Source organism: Lynx rufus, unplaced genomic scaffold, assembly GCF_022079265.1.
Source record: "Lynx rufus isolate CCGP_SWC_20201006 ecotype Redwood Valley unplaced genomic scaffold, mLynRuf1.p SCAF_7, whole genome shotgun sequence".
Classification (NCBI taxonomy): Eukaryota; Metazoa; Chordata; class Mammalia; order Carnivora; family Felidae; genus Lynx; species Lynx rufus.
The window spans coordinates 35,065,036-35,082,633 of NW_025814889.1; the positions used below are offsets into that span (position 1 = coordinate 35,065,036).

Genomic DNA, 17,598 nt, shown 5'->3' on the forward strand with positions numbered 1-17,598 from the left:
AGGACATTTCCTAGATGATCTTGTGTAGTCATTCCAGTCTTTGGTACCCTTGCTTAGCTGTAAGTGGAATCTCTTGGTGAGCTAGAAGGGGAGATTGGACCCACTGGGTTTGGGCACCTGCACCTCTAGCCCAGAGCCATGTTTGTGCTGTTTGCCACTCTGTGATTCCCTGGTATACTGCCCTGAAAGGTCACCTAGCAATAGTTCTACTTTTTGAACTAAATTCGGAATTGTTTGATGGCCTGGAGTACTTATGCCATTCATCTTTGACCCTTTCCCAGATCTGCTCCCAGTTCCCCTGAGTTAGTTTAGAGTTTCTCCATCTGTGGTCTTCCTGGGGAGGAAAAGGTGGAAAGACTCTGAAGACTTATGTCCCATGAGCCTGGAGACCCTTCTACAGTGAGCCAACAGAGCTGCTTATCTATTCTGAACATTGTGGCTGAGTTTTCCAGTGGCATTTTGTCCAGTAATGGTAGGCACTCAGCAGCCAATTATTTAATCTTTGTTTTCTAATGGTCTGGTAATTTTCAAGGGTTTTAAAGATATTGGTCAATTAACTTAATTTGTTCGTACAATTGGTAGAAATGAAATAAGGTTATTATTCAATTGGTGAGGCAGAGGTGGAATATTTTCATAAAGAATCCTGGCTAGTGGTTCCAGCTAACAGGCTAAGGGCAAATAGAAAGGAAACTCATGTACCTTGTTTAGTGTATTTATGCAGATTACCTAGGTTTTGTATACCTGGAAATGATGATATGAGTGGCACTGGACAGCAAATAGGAGCTATTTTCTGGAAAACTGTCTTTCTGAATCAAGCTCAGGATCAAATTAGAAGTTATCATCTCAGTGGATGAAGTCTTGGTTCTGGAATGTCTTCCCTGCTCCTTTTCACTGGGGTACCATCTTTAGACCATGCATGCGTAGGATACTGAAGAGTGAAACTCAGGGAATACCAGAGGCTGATAAGGAGAGGAATCTCCTAGATGGAGATTTTTCCAAAAGGATGAAGGGGAGAATCAGTGGAACGTGTCTCCCAATTGTTAACATTACATAGTCAGTCTCTCTGAAGAACTAAAAGGTTGTTGAAAATACCTCTTAGCCATATAAAAGGGGAGTGTTTCTTTTCTCAACACAGCAAGGAGGTAAGGACTACTAGGGATTAGAAGCTGGGCAGTAGATATCTAGGCTGGAGTACCCAATAAAGCTGTATTCCAGGATATTTTCTCGAGATCAGGCCATTACAGAATGAAATCTTGCCATTTGCAGCAACGTGGATGGAGTCATTACAGAGCATTTTAAAGAGATAAGCCCCTGCTGCACTTTTCTGGACATGCTGACTTTGAAAGGTGCAGATTACTTTCTGATTCCCTCCAGGGAAGGTTGGCTCTTGGCTAAGTCATGAACAGGCCTCACAGAAGAGGAATGCACCATCCCAGTGGCCGCCATTGAGACAATGGTTATAATATCAGTTGCTAAAATTTTACATTCCTCTGAAACATGAGTCAAAAGCAATGTCACAGGAGCATGTGAGTCAGAACTGTTGCTTTTTTTTTTTTTTAAGTATCTCTTGTCCAGAGCTTAGGGAGTGGATCTAATATAAGTTCCATTTCAGACCACCTGAAAGTCTGGGTCCAGCTGGCACCCTCCCTACCTCCCAAGCTCTGCTCTCTGCTTCTCTCTATTCACTGTCTCTAATCTCATCTTAATTTGATCTGCAAGACAGGATAGCTGGCTCAGTTGTAAGAGAGTCATGGGATGGTGGAAGGCAGAGGGATTGAGGTTTTGTTGGTGATACTCTAGTTAATCTAAGTTGGGAGGACAATCATCAGGTTGGTACAGGCAGGGATGACTGGAAATAGCAGGAGTCAGGGGCCTCTAGAGATACTTGACACCACCTTCACAGTCAGGAGCCAGCAAATGTAGGTTAAGGCAGAAGAGTCTTCATTATCCTTTTTATCTCCTCTTTCAACCAGGAACTAAAGTGTGGCCCTGCAGATGTGGAGGTGGGAGATGCTAAAACTTAGAGCCACCAGAGATGGCAGCAAGGAAGGGAATTTTAAGGAGACCAAAGTAAAATATGTTTTAAACTGTAACCCCTCTGAAGTTGAATGAAGAGCTTCTTTGCTAGGGAGATGTAAAGTTTAAATAAGCACAAGTCAACTGGGATATATAGAAGCTGAGGATAGCTGTCAATGGCTTTAAGATTTAAGGGAAAATGAAGGAAATATGGGTTGTTGCAAACAGTTTTTAAGCAGAATTTCCATTTTGGTTTGTGGAGGAGGTCTTTGGTCTTTAGAGATAGATCTGTGGAGGAGGGGTGCTAGGAAAAGGAAGAAGGGGTAATGACAAGGGAGGCAGAAACACTGGACAGAAAAGGGCAGGAAAAAAATGAAAGGAAGCTCAAATATGAGGCAGTGGAGAGTGGAAAGAGCAGTCCCCCTTTCCCCCTTGTCTACCTCCACCATGTTGGAAACCTCCTGGTTTGTATCTGTTTCCCATTGTAAAATTCTAGCCAGAAGGAGAAGGGCCCTTCTTGAATCTTTGTGGTTACAGACACACAGTTGAAATGCCCCTTCAGGACTTCCTTTAAGGGATTCTTTGGAGAGGTACAGAGCATGGGGGTTGTTGGTTCCTGGCTCATTCTTTCTCTTCCTGTCTCTGTGTGCTAGGTTGCCGAGAGTGGACAGCTGAGACCCCTGTATCATTAGCTGCACAGTGGCTAGCTCATGTGGCTGGAAGCAGCTAAAGCCTCAGGAGTCATTGTGTTATTCACCTGCAGACTGATGGCTCCCCAGGTGCTATTACCTGCCAATAATTCATGCTAAACATGACTAATTAAATTGTCAAGATAGTTTTATCTTCCCTTGGGAAGGACAGTCAATATCCTTCACTCAAGTAACAAAAGAAACCCATAAAGAATAAATGAATGAAATCAGTTTGTCAGCAGTGCTAACAACATCAAAGAATTCTATATATGAGAGAAAGAGAGAGAGAGAGAGAGAGGAGAACACAAGCCCAGCAGGACAGAGAAAACGGGAGACAGAGAACAAGAGTATGACAGAGAGAAAAGGTGCACTAATTATGAAGAGAAAATAGTATAGACTATGCTTTGGGGGGCACTCATGGGCATTTTTGAACCTGCCTGAGGTATAGATCTCTCACATCCTCTGCTGGCTCATGGAATGTTCTAGATCCCTTTGCTTTAGAAACTTTCTGGCAACGACACCAACAGTAGCTTGCTAGCCTGTGGGAACTAATGTAAGAGACACTGGCAAGGCCCAGATGGTGGTCTGGCTAAACCAAGGGGTGTGTTGTGACAGCCTCCTTCCACTCTTCTATTTTAGGGGAAAGGAGAGGGCTGTGTGTGGACAGAAAAGATGAGAATAGGGACGGAAAGGAAAGGAAATTAGAGGAAAAGAGAAAGTGAAGGGGTCTTGGTCAGAAGGCAGAGGGCAAGAGGAGCCTTGATGGGTTATAACTGCCAGAACACTCAGACTGTCCAACACAGGCTGAAGAACCGAAACCAGGATTTCCATACAAAAGCAGGTTCCCACGGACTTCTCGAGTCAAGCCTGCAGGACACCTCAAGGCAACAGCTTTGGGAAAACTTGCATACCAGGCTGATTTATCAGGCCTGACTTTCTATCACATCTGCCTTCATGGTACTCTGTGGTCCACTGCCTGCACAGCAAACCTCTCCTTGCAGAGGGCCAGGGACTTTCAAAATGGCTCCTCATTGCCAACTAGACTGCTGATAGATGCATTGCTAAATCTCTTGAGGGCTAACTTTATTTCCAAGCAGAGTAGAAAACTGACTTTATAGAGCAACTGGAGGGTGGAGGGTGGGGAATATGTTTTTCACCCAGATGTCATGTTCCTCAAAGTTTTATATTAGACACACTAGATTTCCAATTTTTAAGTTGAGCATTACTATCTTCTCTAAAGAGAAGGGTAACGTTACTTTTCAGAAGGTAGCTTACTGAGTCACTACTATCTTAGTATGAATTAGTATATTGGAAACAGGATACTTTGGTTGCATTAGTTTTGTATTGGTGCTGGGGGTGGTGCTGCAAGTGGGAAGAAGCTGGAAGGGAGATCCATGAGCAATAGAAGAAGGGATCCAGCAAAGGGCAATAGAGGTGTACAGAGATGTCAAGGATCAAGTCTTCCCCACCCAGTTTAGTCTGAGATCAATCTTGATTTAATCTACCTTAGAACCAGCTCTGGACTCACTGACCATTGTCATATAGACAAAGTCTGGTAATGCCACCAGCTGAGCCCCCTACACCAACACACCTGATTGGGAGTCAGGGGCCAGGTTGTGGGTTGGCTTTGCTATTAAAAAGTGGTGAGAATGAGCACGTTGTTTCCTGCCTCTGGCCCTCTGTGTCCTCATCTGAAACACTGGTATATCCCCAGGCTCTGCTGCACAGTAAATACTCCATGCACATGTGCGGAATATGTGGAGATGGGCTTGGGCCGAAGGTCTGCAAAGTCGCGTCCACTCTAACATTCTTGGACGAATCCACTGTCTGCCTCAACCCCTCATCATGGCTCTTGAGGGGCATCAGCCCTGTCCTTCTTGTGCCCATTCTGGCCCCTTCTCTGTTATGGTTGGGGGCAGGGAAAGGCAGACCAAGAGGGCCACCCCATGGAGGCACTGTGGGTTGAAGGATGGAGAGAGGGTTGAAGCGTGTGTGTGGAGCTCTCTGACTCATCCTGGAGGGGGTGGATGTGCAGCACACTCTTTCTCTATGACTCAGGATGACTCCTTTCCCTGTCATTGCAGACCCTGAAACCAGAGCAGGAATCAAACTTGCTTTATTGTTTTTATGGGAAACCAGTAAGAGACAGTTATTTGTCCCATGGGTCTGTGGTGGGAAGGTACCACTGGCTTCAGGAGCCAGGGCAAGGAAGATTTGGGGCCAGCACCTAGAGGCTCCTGGGAGACATCCCTGGACACTCCCTGCAGTGGAGCCCCATCCCTCCCAGTCTTGTTACCGCATTCTCCCTAGTGTCCCCCCCTTCCCATTTCCTTCTCAAGCTGCAAGTGTCAAGTGAGCAAGGGTAGTGGGGGCTGATTTACACTGCCCTTTTCTCCTGAGCCCTATTAATCAGGGGCATCAGTCAGGAGTATGCAGACCTATCTGTCTGAGCATTCTCAGGGCAGCCTTGGCTCCCTTGGTCCAGCACTGGCAGCATCAATAGGCACAGAGAAGTTAGGCTGGGCAGCTCTGTGCCAGGTCACGGTGCTGGCAATGCACTGCATGAGGACCTGTGAGTGGCAGGGGCCCCTTGAGATGCCCAGGCAGTCTGGCTCAGGGATTTAGCCAACGAAAGTGCAGGAGTCGATTCTCTAATGGAAATGGATTTGAGATCCCAGTCTTGCCACCCATTAGCCATGTGATTTTGGGCAAACTATTCATCCTGTGTGAAGCTCGGTTTCCGCCTATGGAGACTAAGTGTTCTGAGGAGTTAATCTGACCATGTGCATAATGTCTTTAACATAGCCTGGCAAATACTCCTCCAAGAGAAGCCATCATTTCCCTCTTCCTCCTCCTCTTTTCCTGTCTCCACCTCACTCCTAATCAGCTAAGATCACAACTAGTACCATTGTTAATTAACTTGCTTTTCCTGTTCTGGTCATTTCTGTGGACTAGCACTTTGGCACCTAAACAAATCCTCCAGATTGTCTTCCCTCTGAGCCCCCCCAGAAGCCAGCCTTCTTTCCCCTCACACAATCTCTGTCCTGCTCCTTTCCCAGAAGGTCCCTTTAGGGCCTTCTCTCCAGAGAGTTTCCACGTGAGATCTGCCAAAGCCAAGTGAGCCAGTTCCCACAGGTCTTGGGAGCTTTATGAGGAGTGCCCCTCTCGAATCTGCAAGGTGATGAAGGGAAATAAAAATGCCTCAAAGTATATCAGAAAAAGCCCAGTTCAGAATCGTGCAATGCTAGATCCCTCAGGTTGAGACTATCTCAACCTGCCCACCTCACCACATGCATTCGAGGAACCCCAGAGAATGGGGTTAGTTGCTCTAAGTCACAGGGATTAATAGTGCCAGAGATGAAAAGAGGACCCAGGCTTCTTAATTCACTGTTTGGGAATGTTTCTCCATATCCACAGTGCGAACATCCAGGCCCCTTAGCACTTTCTGTGGTGGAACAGTCTTTAAAATGCAGATTGGAAAAGAAGAGTGTTGGGCAAGGCTGTTGTCCCAGGCACCCAAGTTGATTCCAGTCTGGATGTTAGGGAGCAGTTTTTGACGCTCCAGGGTCTTCCATGAATAATCACAGGGGTTACCTCTTTAGGTTTCCCTCTGGAAAATATAATTTCAGACCCAAGAAATAAAGTAGTCCCAGAGCGATGCGCTGTTGCACTCTGCCCTCACAGGGCACACAGAGGAAGGGGCCTTAGGCAGAGAACAAGGTTAACTCATCAGGGAGGAGAGGGGCAATGGCCGGTGCCTAGGGAACTCAGCAGAACTCAGCGGAATTAGACAAAGTGGGGACTCACGATCTGCCTCTAGTAACGTCTGGTGTTTGTTCACAGGCATCTCCCAGAGAGAACAGAAATTCAACCACAGAGTGGCTGTGAGCACAGGGGTTTTGCCCTCTTCATGCCGGAGTCCCAAGCTCAGTCCTCGTCTTTCCTTTGCCTTTCTCCCTCTCTTGGTGCTCTTCACCACTGTTACAGCTTTGAATGGCATCTACATGCTGATGACTCCACGTCCTGACCCCAGACAGTGTGCCCAACTGTCTACCTGACATCTCCACTGATGTCCTCACGGAGCTCCTGTCTTCCTCATGCAAGCATGCTTCACCTGCTGTCTTTCCCAGTTGATACTGACTCCATCCTCCCACTGCTGAGGCCCAGCCCCAGCCATCCTGGATGCCTCTTTCTCCCACACCCACACCCAGTCTGTCTGGAGACACTGTTCTATTTTCAAAACAGGTTGAGAATCTGACCATTTTTTACCACTTCTATTGTTGCTGCTTTGTCGCCAACTACCATCACCTTCTACTTGGATTACTGTGTTTACCTTCTAAGTGGTGTTTGGGCTTCCACTCTCGACTCCTATAGACAGCAAGGTGGTCCTTTGGAAATGCAAGTCAGATCATGGACAGCTCTTCTCAAAGGCACTGGTGTCTTCCCTTCTTGCTCAGTGTAAAAGCCAAAATCTGGTCCCTGTCCAATCCTCTCTTTCTTCTTCTCCTCTGCTCAGTCTGCACCAGCCACAGGGGCTGCTCCTCCTGCCTGAAAGCTCTTCTCCCAGGTATCTGCATGGGTAACTCTGCACCTTCTTCACATGTTTGCTTTCTTCAGATGTCCCCTCCTCAGTGAAGCCCATCTTTTTAAGACAGCACCTGCCTTCACTGTTCCCCAGCACCTCTGATCCCCCTCAGTTGGCACAGTTTTTTTCCAAAATACTTATCATTTGATACACTGTATGATGTTCCTATTTTCTGTACTTACAACACTGCTCATTGTCTGATAATTCCTCCAACCCTAGAATGCCAGCTCAAGAGCAACAGGCTTTGTTTTGTCCACTGATGTATCCTAGGTGCCTAAAATAGTACCTGACACACAGAAGGTGAGACAATAAACACAGTGAAGTGAATGAATGATGGCTCCTGGGATTGGTGGAAAACCCATTTCCTGAGAGGGTAAGGCACCATGGCCTGTGTAGTGAAGGCAAGGAGGAAAGAGACAGTATTTGTGGGGAGATGAATATGAATGTGGGGAGTATTTGACGGCATTTAGGATAAATACAGGATTTAGTGAGGGGACCAAGAGCTGATCTCTGTAGTTTTAAAAGAGTCAAAGATAATGAGTGACAGGTGAAAGCCCTTATGGATTCCTCTGAGGCTAAAAGTGTGGATTCCTGCCAAATAGAACATATGCCTGGGAAAGATGTCTTGTGATGACAGTATGGCTAGAAAATTCCAGGAAGGCCTAGAGCAGCACCCAGGGAAACTACCCTGGGTGCTGTGAACTTCCTCATGCCAGGGAGCGTCCAGACCCATAACCTGCCGACAACGTGAAGGCAGAACCATGTGGTGGAGGGACCTACCTCTGAGACTACGCGTTATTGCTCATTGGTTTGTCATCCACAGCACTGAGCTTGGGGTCCTTCCAGGACCATGCTTGTGGAGGAGGCTTATGGAGGCCTGAGTTGTGGGCAGTGGTCAGTTACACGGTGCTTCCTTTCACCTGGCCATAGCTGTCCAGCATGTTCCAGAGTCTAAGCATATCCAGGAAATAAGGGCCCTTGCAGTGTCTGTGGGTAGTAAGTTATACTTAGATATAACTGGTTGGAGATTAGGCCCTGCCAGCTACTCCAGTAGGGGTTTTGGAAAAAAATGTCATTTGCTTGGGTGCCATCGTCTCTCCCACTCAGTGGTGCTTTACAGTTACATAGAGTTTTAAAATAGATGCTCTTATTTCAGCCTCAAAACACACTGCAGTAAATATCATCATATTCCTTTGACAGATGAGGAAACTAAGTCTTTGGGCATTTTGGTAACTTCTATAGGCAGAGCTTTTGACTTCACATCTGGCCCTCTCTTCCTCTCCCACACTGCCTTTGGGCTTTGGATGATGTTACATTTATTCTCTTTGTTCAGAAGCCATTAATTGTGTGGTGTGGGTCTCTGGACACCTTCTCTTGCTCTCCCTTATACACATTGTCCCCGTTTGATCTCCAGACAACCCTTCAGTTGTCATTTGTATGACTTTTAACAAATTCCTCAATCTGGAGGAGTGAGAAGAATCTCAGTGCAGGGTGAAGGGAGGCTGGAGGAGTCAGAGGTACATCAGGACTCTCAGGTGGGATGACACATAGTTCCTAGTTTAGAAAATGGGAAAAATCCCTGTGTGGTTATTTAAAATATAAATTACAGAATGTCAGGGGTGCCCAGCTGGCTCAGTCAGGAGAATGTGCAACTCTTGATCTCAGGGTTGTGAGTTCAAGCCCCACGTGGGGTGTAGAGATTACTTAAGTAAATAAAAAAGATGACTTAAAAAATAGGAATAGATTACACGATGTAAGAGCTGAACAAATCCTGGCTAATGGGAGTACACATAGGGGGTTATGTGAGATGTGTGTGTTTGTTCAAGGCACCTTGGAGTGAAGAGATAGGTGCTCTAGCCCAGGGCACAGTGAACTGGCTACACCAAGAGGCCGAAATCCAGCTGTATGGCTCTGAAAGGCACTTAAATCTCTCCATCAGCATCTTTACGGTCAGCAAATTGGGAGTGATAATTCTTGCCTGTGAAATTCACAGGGCAGTTATGAGTTACCTGAGATAAATGCATAGATGAATCATAAGTAGAAAACCATCATCTAAACATAAGGGTCTGCATGATGATTTCATGCTCCTTTCTTGCCCTGCACACTCCTTCTTTATCCCAATGTAGCCACTTTTTCTGTAGAAAATTTATACCCTAGCAAACTTATTTTGCTTTGTTTTTCATTTAAAAACACTTATAGTTTGGGAGAAAATGGCAGGTTGAGTGATGTAGGCCTTGCCAGCAGTGAGAATCACAAAGGTACCCCCTGGGGCTGCAATGAGTCCTCCCTGCATCCAGGAGAGCTCTCAGTCTCTTGGCATAGATTCTTACAGAGCTGCATTACTGTGTTGAAGACAAACCCCTCTGAAGGCAGGGCTGCTCTTTCTTTTCTATTTCTCTCTCTGTCTGCTCCATCAGTTGAGAGCACCATAAGGCACAGGCTCCAAGCACAAAGGTGCTGGCCTTTAGACATGCGTGGGTGACTCATGGACCTGATTAGCACCTGAGATTTAGGGCTCATCTAGCCTGACAGTCCTAAAGTGTGCTCAGGAGTGGTGAGGGTGGTTGTGGGAGGTGTTGAGGGGAGGGGAGGCACAGAGCATGAGTAGGAAGATTGATTTTTTTTAATGATCTGATAATTTCATGGGAAAAGTCAAGGGAGAGTATGTACACACACACACACACACACACACACACAACATGAGACAAAGACAACGCAGGGGGATCTCGGAGAAAGAAGGACCATCGAATCTGTAGCTATAGGGTGAGCAGGGAGGGTACAAGAGGTTGATGGGAGGGGAATGTAGGGAAAGTGTTAACAGGATCCTTCCAACGTCCATCTGCTGGAAGGAAAGTAGATGGGCTTCTAGTCAGGGGAATCAGGCAGATATGATAACATGTCAGTTCAACTGATTGGGAGCAAAATATGGAGTGGAGCAAGGAGGGTAAGGATGGAGAAGGGAGATGGTGGCAGTTGGTAGGGTACTTTCAAACATCTTAGATCAAAACTCTACAGCGTCTGCTCCGTGCTGTTATTCAATGGTTCAGTGCATCAAAGGTTTGTGCAAACATTACCAAGTCTCTTAATTAAGGAAAAATAATAACAACAAAAAAATTAAACGGACACATGTTAAAGACTGACCGCAAGAGGGCTTGCCTATAGATAAAGAGAGAAGGTTTAAACATGCCAGGTAACAAAAAGACATGTGCAGGAACTGGAAGGAACTGTATAGGAGGAGGCAACTTGGGAGAAGGTGGCAGGAGGCCCTGGGTGGGGGCAGGGGCTGGGGTTCTGTCTGAGGCTAGGGAGCCGGGGGCTGGGTTGTGATGGGGTCAGGAGTGGGAGAGAACCAGGCAGGTGCAAGAGTCAGTTCTCCAGGAAGGTTCATGTGGGAGTGAGATGCTCATCCAGAATCTGCTTCCACAGCCAGGGAAGGAAAGGCTGTGGAAGGAAAGACCCTGGGAAGAGCTCCCAGTGGATCACCCAACTGCTTGGTTCTTTGGTCACTCCAGAGAAGAGGGATCTGAGCAGGGGTCCTGACATGGTCGGTTCTCCTTCCCCCAAGGAGCCTGGGGGGACTGGGCTGCCTGCAGGGGCTGCTGATGTTAAAATGGCAATGGAGCCCTTCCTTTCAGTGTGAATGTAATGGGCTGGTCTCTGGGCTGACAAGGCAGGCAAAGTCCAAGCCTTAACTTTGGTGGTCCACCGTGAGGGAGCTCCTTTCCAAGGTGCCACGGGAGTGGAAGGTGAGACAGGGAAAGGCAGCAGTCTGGAGGTGAAGGTGGGGGTGAGGAGAGGCTTGGGTCCCTGCCCCAGCAGTGGCCCAGAAGTTGTAAATACCCCTTTGCTCTGGCACTCTCTGTTTCCCATAGCTGCATCCTCCTATACAGTGTGAGTCATGCCAGGCTGATTGTAAAGGGAGAGAGAAAAGATGCAGCAATCGAAAAAGGAAAGGGGAGGCCTAACTCGTTCCAAAAGTTAAAAAAAAATCAAAATAAAGCAACAGGAAAAAAAATCCTTTAAACCAACTTAAACAAACAAATAAAATAAACAAAATGAAAATAAGAAGGTGGGGAGGAGAAAATAAAATGAAGGAAAAAAAATGAACCGGGGAACGACAAATGAGTGTTAGAACAGGCACGGACAGTCAGGTACAGACGCCATGTACTTACGTTTACCTCGGTGATTGCTATATCAACAATGCTACCCACAACAATCAAGGCGTCAAATGTATTCCATGCATCACAGAAATAGTGCTGCATGGGGCAGAAAAGCCGAGGAAAAGAGAGAGAAAGAAGAGAAAAAAAAAAAACCAACAACAAAGGAGAAAAACAAAACAAAAAGGAAGAGGAAAAAATGAAAAAAAAAAAAGCATGAAAGAAAGGAGAGAAGAGAAAAAAATGAGAAAAGAAAGAGGTTACGTGGGCATATTAAATACTCTCTTACCACTCTACAGTTCTGGCGGCTCAAACCTGGGCAACCTGGTTCTCACAGGGCGGAGAGGGCTGACAAAAGCTGGGTTAGTTCAAAGATTTCCCCTGTGCCTGCCCCTTCACTCAGCTCCGGGCTCCTGGGCCCAGCACAGTGGGGCAGAGCTGGGACAAACAGAAAAAAAGGAGGAGAAGCTCCCACTTTTTTTCCCCCATAGACGACGGCAGGTTCAATAAAAAGCATGACTGGAGGGGGGTAAAAACAGGAAATTAAAAAACCAAAAAAATAAAAGGAGGTAAAGAGAGAGAGAGTGACAGAAAGGGAAACAGAGGAGGCAGAGGAGGAAGAAGGAGGCTTCCTGGGGAGGGCAGAGTCATACTCACATTAGTTTCACTGAGAATGACGTCAATTATGCTGCCAATTACGATGAGGAAGTCAAAAACATTCCAGGGATCACTAAAGTAACCCTACATAAGGGAGGGGCAGGCAGGATGGGGATTAAAAAGGAATATTAGACAGACAAGAACAGAGCAACATCACCATCAGAATCACCGTCCAGGCACCTGAGTGTTGCTGCTGGAGTTGTGAGGGCCCTTATCTGTGGCCAGGAGCCCAAGAGGGAAGCAGGTGGCTGGGAAGTGGCTGGTCCAACCTTCCTGCCCCACCCTCCCATGGTCACAAGGCCCCCCTTCCTCCAGGTCCATCCCACATAACCACCCTCCTGCACAAAGGCTCTTTCTGTTTCCCACGGGGGGTAGGAATAGACATGGGGGCAGGCAATGGGAGTTGCAATGGCACAGGGACATGGTTGGACTCAGTCCCTGCTCAGCGTTTCCTATGCCCCCAGTTCTTCTCCATCAGAAGGGCCTGTCTGCAGGCAGGGAGGGACACAGATGGAGGCAGGAGGGACATAGGTGTGTGATCCCCTTGAGGTGATTGGACTGTGGTCCTGTGGATGATTTGGGAATTCCAAAGGCCCTGAAAACCACAGCAGTGTGGTCCAGAAGGGTGGCCAGGTCATCTGGGCTCAGCAGTGACTCAAGTAAAGCTCAGCAATAACGAGAGGACTGCCTCATAAAAACAATACCTCTAATAAGCTGGACTCTATGCAGCTAGAATCAGGGTCATCCCTGTTCCAGCACTGGACATGCCCTGGTCTTTCCAGGGACAGCTCTGTTCTGGCACAGGTTTTACTAACTGAAAGGAGACAGAGTCCAGGTCAGTCTTCTAGTTCAGCAATGTCAGATAGAGCCCTAGACAGTGCTTTCAGGGGTATCTCCTATGCACCTCCCCCAGCTTCCTCTCCTAACACCATCAGTTTGATAGAGTCCCGTTGAAATGCAAATGCCACCCAAAGTGAATGAAATTATCAAAGCCTGAGAACTGGATTGATAGGGGTGGTCTGGGTAGAGGGAATGGGGATGCAGGCTTCACAAGAAGGGACTGGAGGCAGTGGTGCCACGGAAGGGAGATTATGGCACAGAGTGGGAGGACTAGTGTCCAGACTTCACCACTTCACCCTGTGTTCATGGATTTCATTGGTGTTCCATCATATTTGGAGAAGGGGAAGAGATGATTTTGAAAGACTATTTTGAGGTCTTGGATGATGAGTCAACCCAAGGATAGGCTGTCTCAGATATCCTAGAGGATTCCAGGAGTCCTGGAAGGGTGGACTCTTTACAGAGAAGACAGGTGTCTTGGGTCTGGACCACCTGCCTCTCTGAGAGGTGGAGGAGTCTAGAGAGCACTGCTTTGTGGTCACATGGGGTATATGTGCACAGTTCAGGCAACCCCAGGAACAGGATAGTCACATTACCCAGAGGTGGAAAGGAAAGGACCTAGTACTAAAGATATTTATCTTCTTAAAAAAAGGACATTTCATTTGCTTCTTCAGTTTTTCAAGGAATGTTCTGCAAAGGGGACAAGACAGGGCTGGGCCACATTTGTTCAGCAGGACCAGCATTTTCCTATTCTCTGAGACACTAGCTGGGGCCTCGAGGTTGCTGGTGGCAAACTCTAGAGGTTGGGGAGTGGGTATGAAAGCATTAAGGGTCCTCTGAGAGTTTCTCAGACCTCTTTCCCCAGTTCTCTTGAAGGCTGCCAACTCTCCCTTTTAATATGTTACTCACAAGAGCCAAGAGTCTGTTCCTCCATCGTCCTGGCTCTATCCAGCTCCCTTAACTTCCCCACTTCCCGGCCATGCCCTCTTTCCAGAGGGATCGCAAGACATGCTGTCCTAGGGCTGTTATTCTTAGTGTGGGAGGTCAGGTCACAGGGAAAGGGGCCTCTCAGTTCCCAGGCATTTCTGCCAAAAGAAAACAGAAACGCCAGTGCGGAGACTTTGGACAGCTAGACTGGAGAAGCAGAGGTTGGCCAGGGCGTGGGTTAGGTGAGGGTCAGCTGGAAAACATGGCTTTCTTGTTGGCTTCCCAGAATAGTTTCTGAATATACGAGAGCCTTTGAGGCAGAGGGAGACTGTTCTCTTCTATTTAAGTCACATGTTATGAGCAGGAAATAACTAATTCCCTCCCAGGTTCTTAGATATAATTCACAGGGCAAAGGGAGAAAATGGATTTTGAAAGAAGGGAGGTAAAGAGTGAAGACCCCAAATGATATAAATATATATGTGTTTTAGACTTTGGAAAACACTGGGAGAGTCTCTCTAGGTGGAAATACCATCTCTTTGGGGAGAGATATTTCAGAAGGGAAGGAGAGGTGGGGTCGAGGAAGAAAAAGGAGAGAAACAGGAACCAGAGCAGAGTCCAGGAATATTCAGCATCTAGCCTAGAAAACGTGGTAACAAAACATTATTTGGGTGTGGGGGCAAGAGGAGAGATAGGAAGGGGGAAGGCTCAGCATTCAGGAAAGGAAGAGGAGTTGGAGCCTTCTCATTCACCAGAGACCTGAAACAAAATGGGTGAGCCGGCCTGGTCTGCAACACCTCTGAGAGAGGAGAAAAGGGAAGGAAGGCAGAGAGTAGGGCAAAGGCCAGGATAAACACACAGGTTAGTCACCTGGTGAGCACCAGGGGAAGGACTGACACCTAAAGGGACCCTGCCAACTACCCAGTTGGGCAACACTCATTACCCTTTCTCTAGGATTTCTTTGTGTACATGCAGACAGAGGGAAAACACATGCCAGCCCATTCCTCTTTGACCATGGCCCTCTCCCAACCTTTCATGGCTGGCTTCCATTGGTTGGACTCTCTTGAGATGAATGCCTCATGCCTCATCCTTGCCATCACCAGGCTGTGCTACTGAGGCTTTTCATTGACTCCTCTGTCCCTGGCAAGATACCTGGTAGGCCCAGTGCCAGGGCCTCCAATGGGGGCAGAGACCGACCAGTTGCCTTATTGCCAAGGGTTCCCGTGGACTCTTCCCGAGAAGATTTACACACAGCTAGAATGCATGGGTGAGGGAGCATGTTTGGGGTGGGTGGGTGGCAGGATCCCTTTAAGAGACAGATTTTCACCCTGACTCGTCCATACACCCACCTTCCCACTCCTCTATCCCATAAGCCCATCAATTCTCTAAGCTGGACCATGAAGACAGTTTCAGACCCAGTTTTCAGGTCTCTGCTTCCTTGGTCCACCTCCTCCCTGCTCCCCCCCCCCCCCCCCCCGCAACAGTCCTTCCTCCCACCTGTTCCAAACCCATCCCCAGAAACAAGGTGATCTCCTCCATTTAGACACCTGGCCAAATCCCTATGTGGGCAGGGCCTGGAGGAATATTTTTTCCCCTGCACACTCTGGAGTGTAAGAGCTTAGTATTCTCTCTCTCTCTCTCTCTCTCTCTCACACACACACACACACACACACACACTGTTTAGCCCACCACCTTATTTGCTGGAAACCACAGGTAATACAGATTTTGCGGGTGTAATGGAAGAAGGAGGGTGGGAAAAATCATAGACTTTTTCTTTATCAAATCAGTTTAACCTGGAGTCAAGCTGTACCTGTGACTCCTTCCTTCCCTGGTGATGAAGTCCCAAAGGGGGTAGAAGTCAAGGTTAGGAAGAGGGTTTTCCTTGCTCTCCTTGAAATGGCGAACCAAACCTCTTAATGTCCAGCTCCTCAGAGACAAGCAGGGTTGATCACCCAGAAGGGATGGTGTTTGGGGCGCTAGAAGGCTTTCCCTTGGCTTCCTTAAATCCTGTAGATGTAGTGGGCTTTGGGGATTAGTTTGGAAGATGGGCCTCTCCTCTGGCCTTCCTGGGGCTGGTCTCATGTGTATCCACTCAGGCTGCCAAGTGGCCACCCCTGTGATGTTGCTTATACTCTTGGCATCACCCGTTTTCCTGAGTGCTGCTGGACCCCTGCTCACCGGCTGAGGTGGACTGACAACATGTAGACCAACCTGATTCTAGCTTTAGCAAATCATTGTTGGAAAGGAAAAGTTGCTGCAAAACACCACATTGTGCATTTTGAGTACACAAGAATTGTGGATTTCCTTCCCTTTTGGATAATCTGTGCCCTGATTCACCTCCATCAGTGAAGTTTCCAAGTCGAAAGAGCGCATGGTCTCTGGAGGTAGGTTGTTGGCTCAAATCCTACTTCTGACACTTTACTAGTTGGGTAATCTTGAGCAGATAAATTCACCTCTCTGTGCCTCAGTTTCCCCATGTGTAAAATGGGAAAACTATAGGGTGATAGTGGGGATTAAGTGAGGCAATGCTTGTAAAGCATTTAGACCTGTGCCTGGCCTAAAGTAAGCTCTAAATGAACATGGATGACTGTCAGGATTAACTTGAGCTCATCTACCTCTCTCCTCATTAAGCAGGATACACAAGTTCACTTTTGGGTGTGGGACTGAGTAGAAGGGAAGGCAAAGCGCAGGTGTGTGGAAGAAGTGGGGAAGAAGTAGAAGGTTCTAGGATAGTGAGCTTACCTTTTGTCTGCATCTAGGGCCTTTTCTGCCTACCTTGAGTCATGAGTGAGTACTTTGACTGTCTTTTGAGACTCTTGAAAGAAATCTGGCTAGTACCATTTGGAGATTGATGACAGTTTGTGAGTTGTCATGGCTCAATTTTGTTCGACTCAAGGTCATGTAGACAGTTAACTGCCAGGTTCTTAGAAACCACTATCTGTGTTGGCAGAGACCCAGGCCCTTGTTCTTTTGCCTAGAAGGCTGGGAGGAGAGGATGGGCTGCCACGTGGGTCTGTTTTCTGCCTCTGATCCCGGAGAGCAGGGCTGCTACAGAGAGGTTATAGGCACATGCGTTTGCCCTTGAATTCTAGATTCTTAGCTCCTTCCCTGCCCAGAGCCGAGGTCTCCTCTGTGATCTCAGAGGCTAACAGGCTCAGAGGCTAATAAAAGCTAACAGGTTGGTGGTGAGAAGTTATCACAAGGAAATCTGGGATTATGTTGTGTCTTCTTAGGGATTTTGAGGTAATGATGATTTTGCTGTCATCATTTTTTTCCCCCTCTTCTCTATTCCTGCCTGCCCACCTTCAAATCTACTTCTGATGGTAAAGCAAAGAAACACAGAGGAGGTGATGAGGAAACTTTCCTAGCCCTGATGCGGAAGCTGACCTGGACTTTCAGTCTGTCTGGGGGTGTTTACTTCCAGAGACACTAGAGCCCCAGAGAGTGTTGCCAGGCACAGTGTCCACATGGGAGACCTGAGCTGAGATTAGCAGTGGAGGTGCTGGAATTGAGACAGAGAAAGGCCAGGGAAGGAAGAGTGTCAGAGGGAGGGAGAGCCCAGCTGGCAGGAGGCAGAGATGGCAGAGAAGCAAAGGAACTGCAGGAATCAGGTGAGAAGCAAAAGGTGAGAAGGGCATGGATGGGGAAGGTCATGAAAGGTAGATGGCAGAGGCAGAGGGAAGGATGAAAAGAGGTGTGAGAGAGGAAAAGCCATACGGATAGTGGGAAGGGG

The 17,598-nt window shown here is 47.5% G+C and overlaps 1 protein-coding gene across 12 annotated transcripts in view; it reads right to left on the minus strand.

The window, feature by feature from the left end:
- Window positions 1-17,598, minus strand: part of CACNA1C (calcium voltage-gated channel subunit alpha1 C) — a 662,038-nt gene that overhangs the window by 48,311 nt on the left and 596,129 nt on the right. For 5 of the 12 annotated variants that reach the window (XM_047065566.1, XM_047065559.1, XM_047065562.1 and 2 more), the window contains one exon: window positions 11,463-11,546. In XM_047065566.1, the coding sequence (XP_046921522.1) occupies window positions 11,463-11,546 (84 nt within the window). Of the gene's footprint in view, window positions 1-11,462; window positions 11,547-12,104; window positions 12,189-17,598 lie in introns of all 12 variants that reach the window. The other 7 variants (XM_047065565.1, XM_047065563.1, XM_047065561.1 and 4 more) reach the window with 2 other exon arrangements.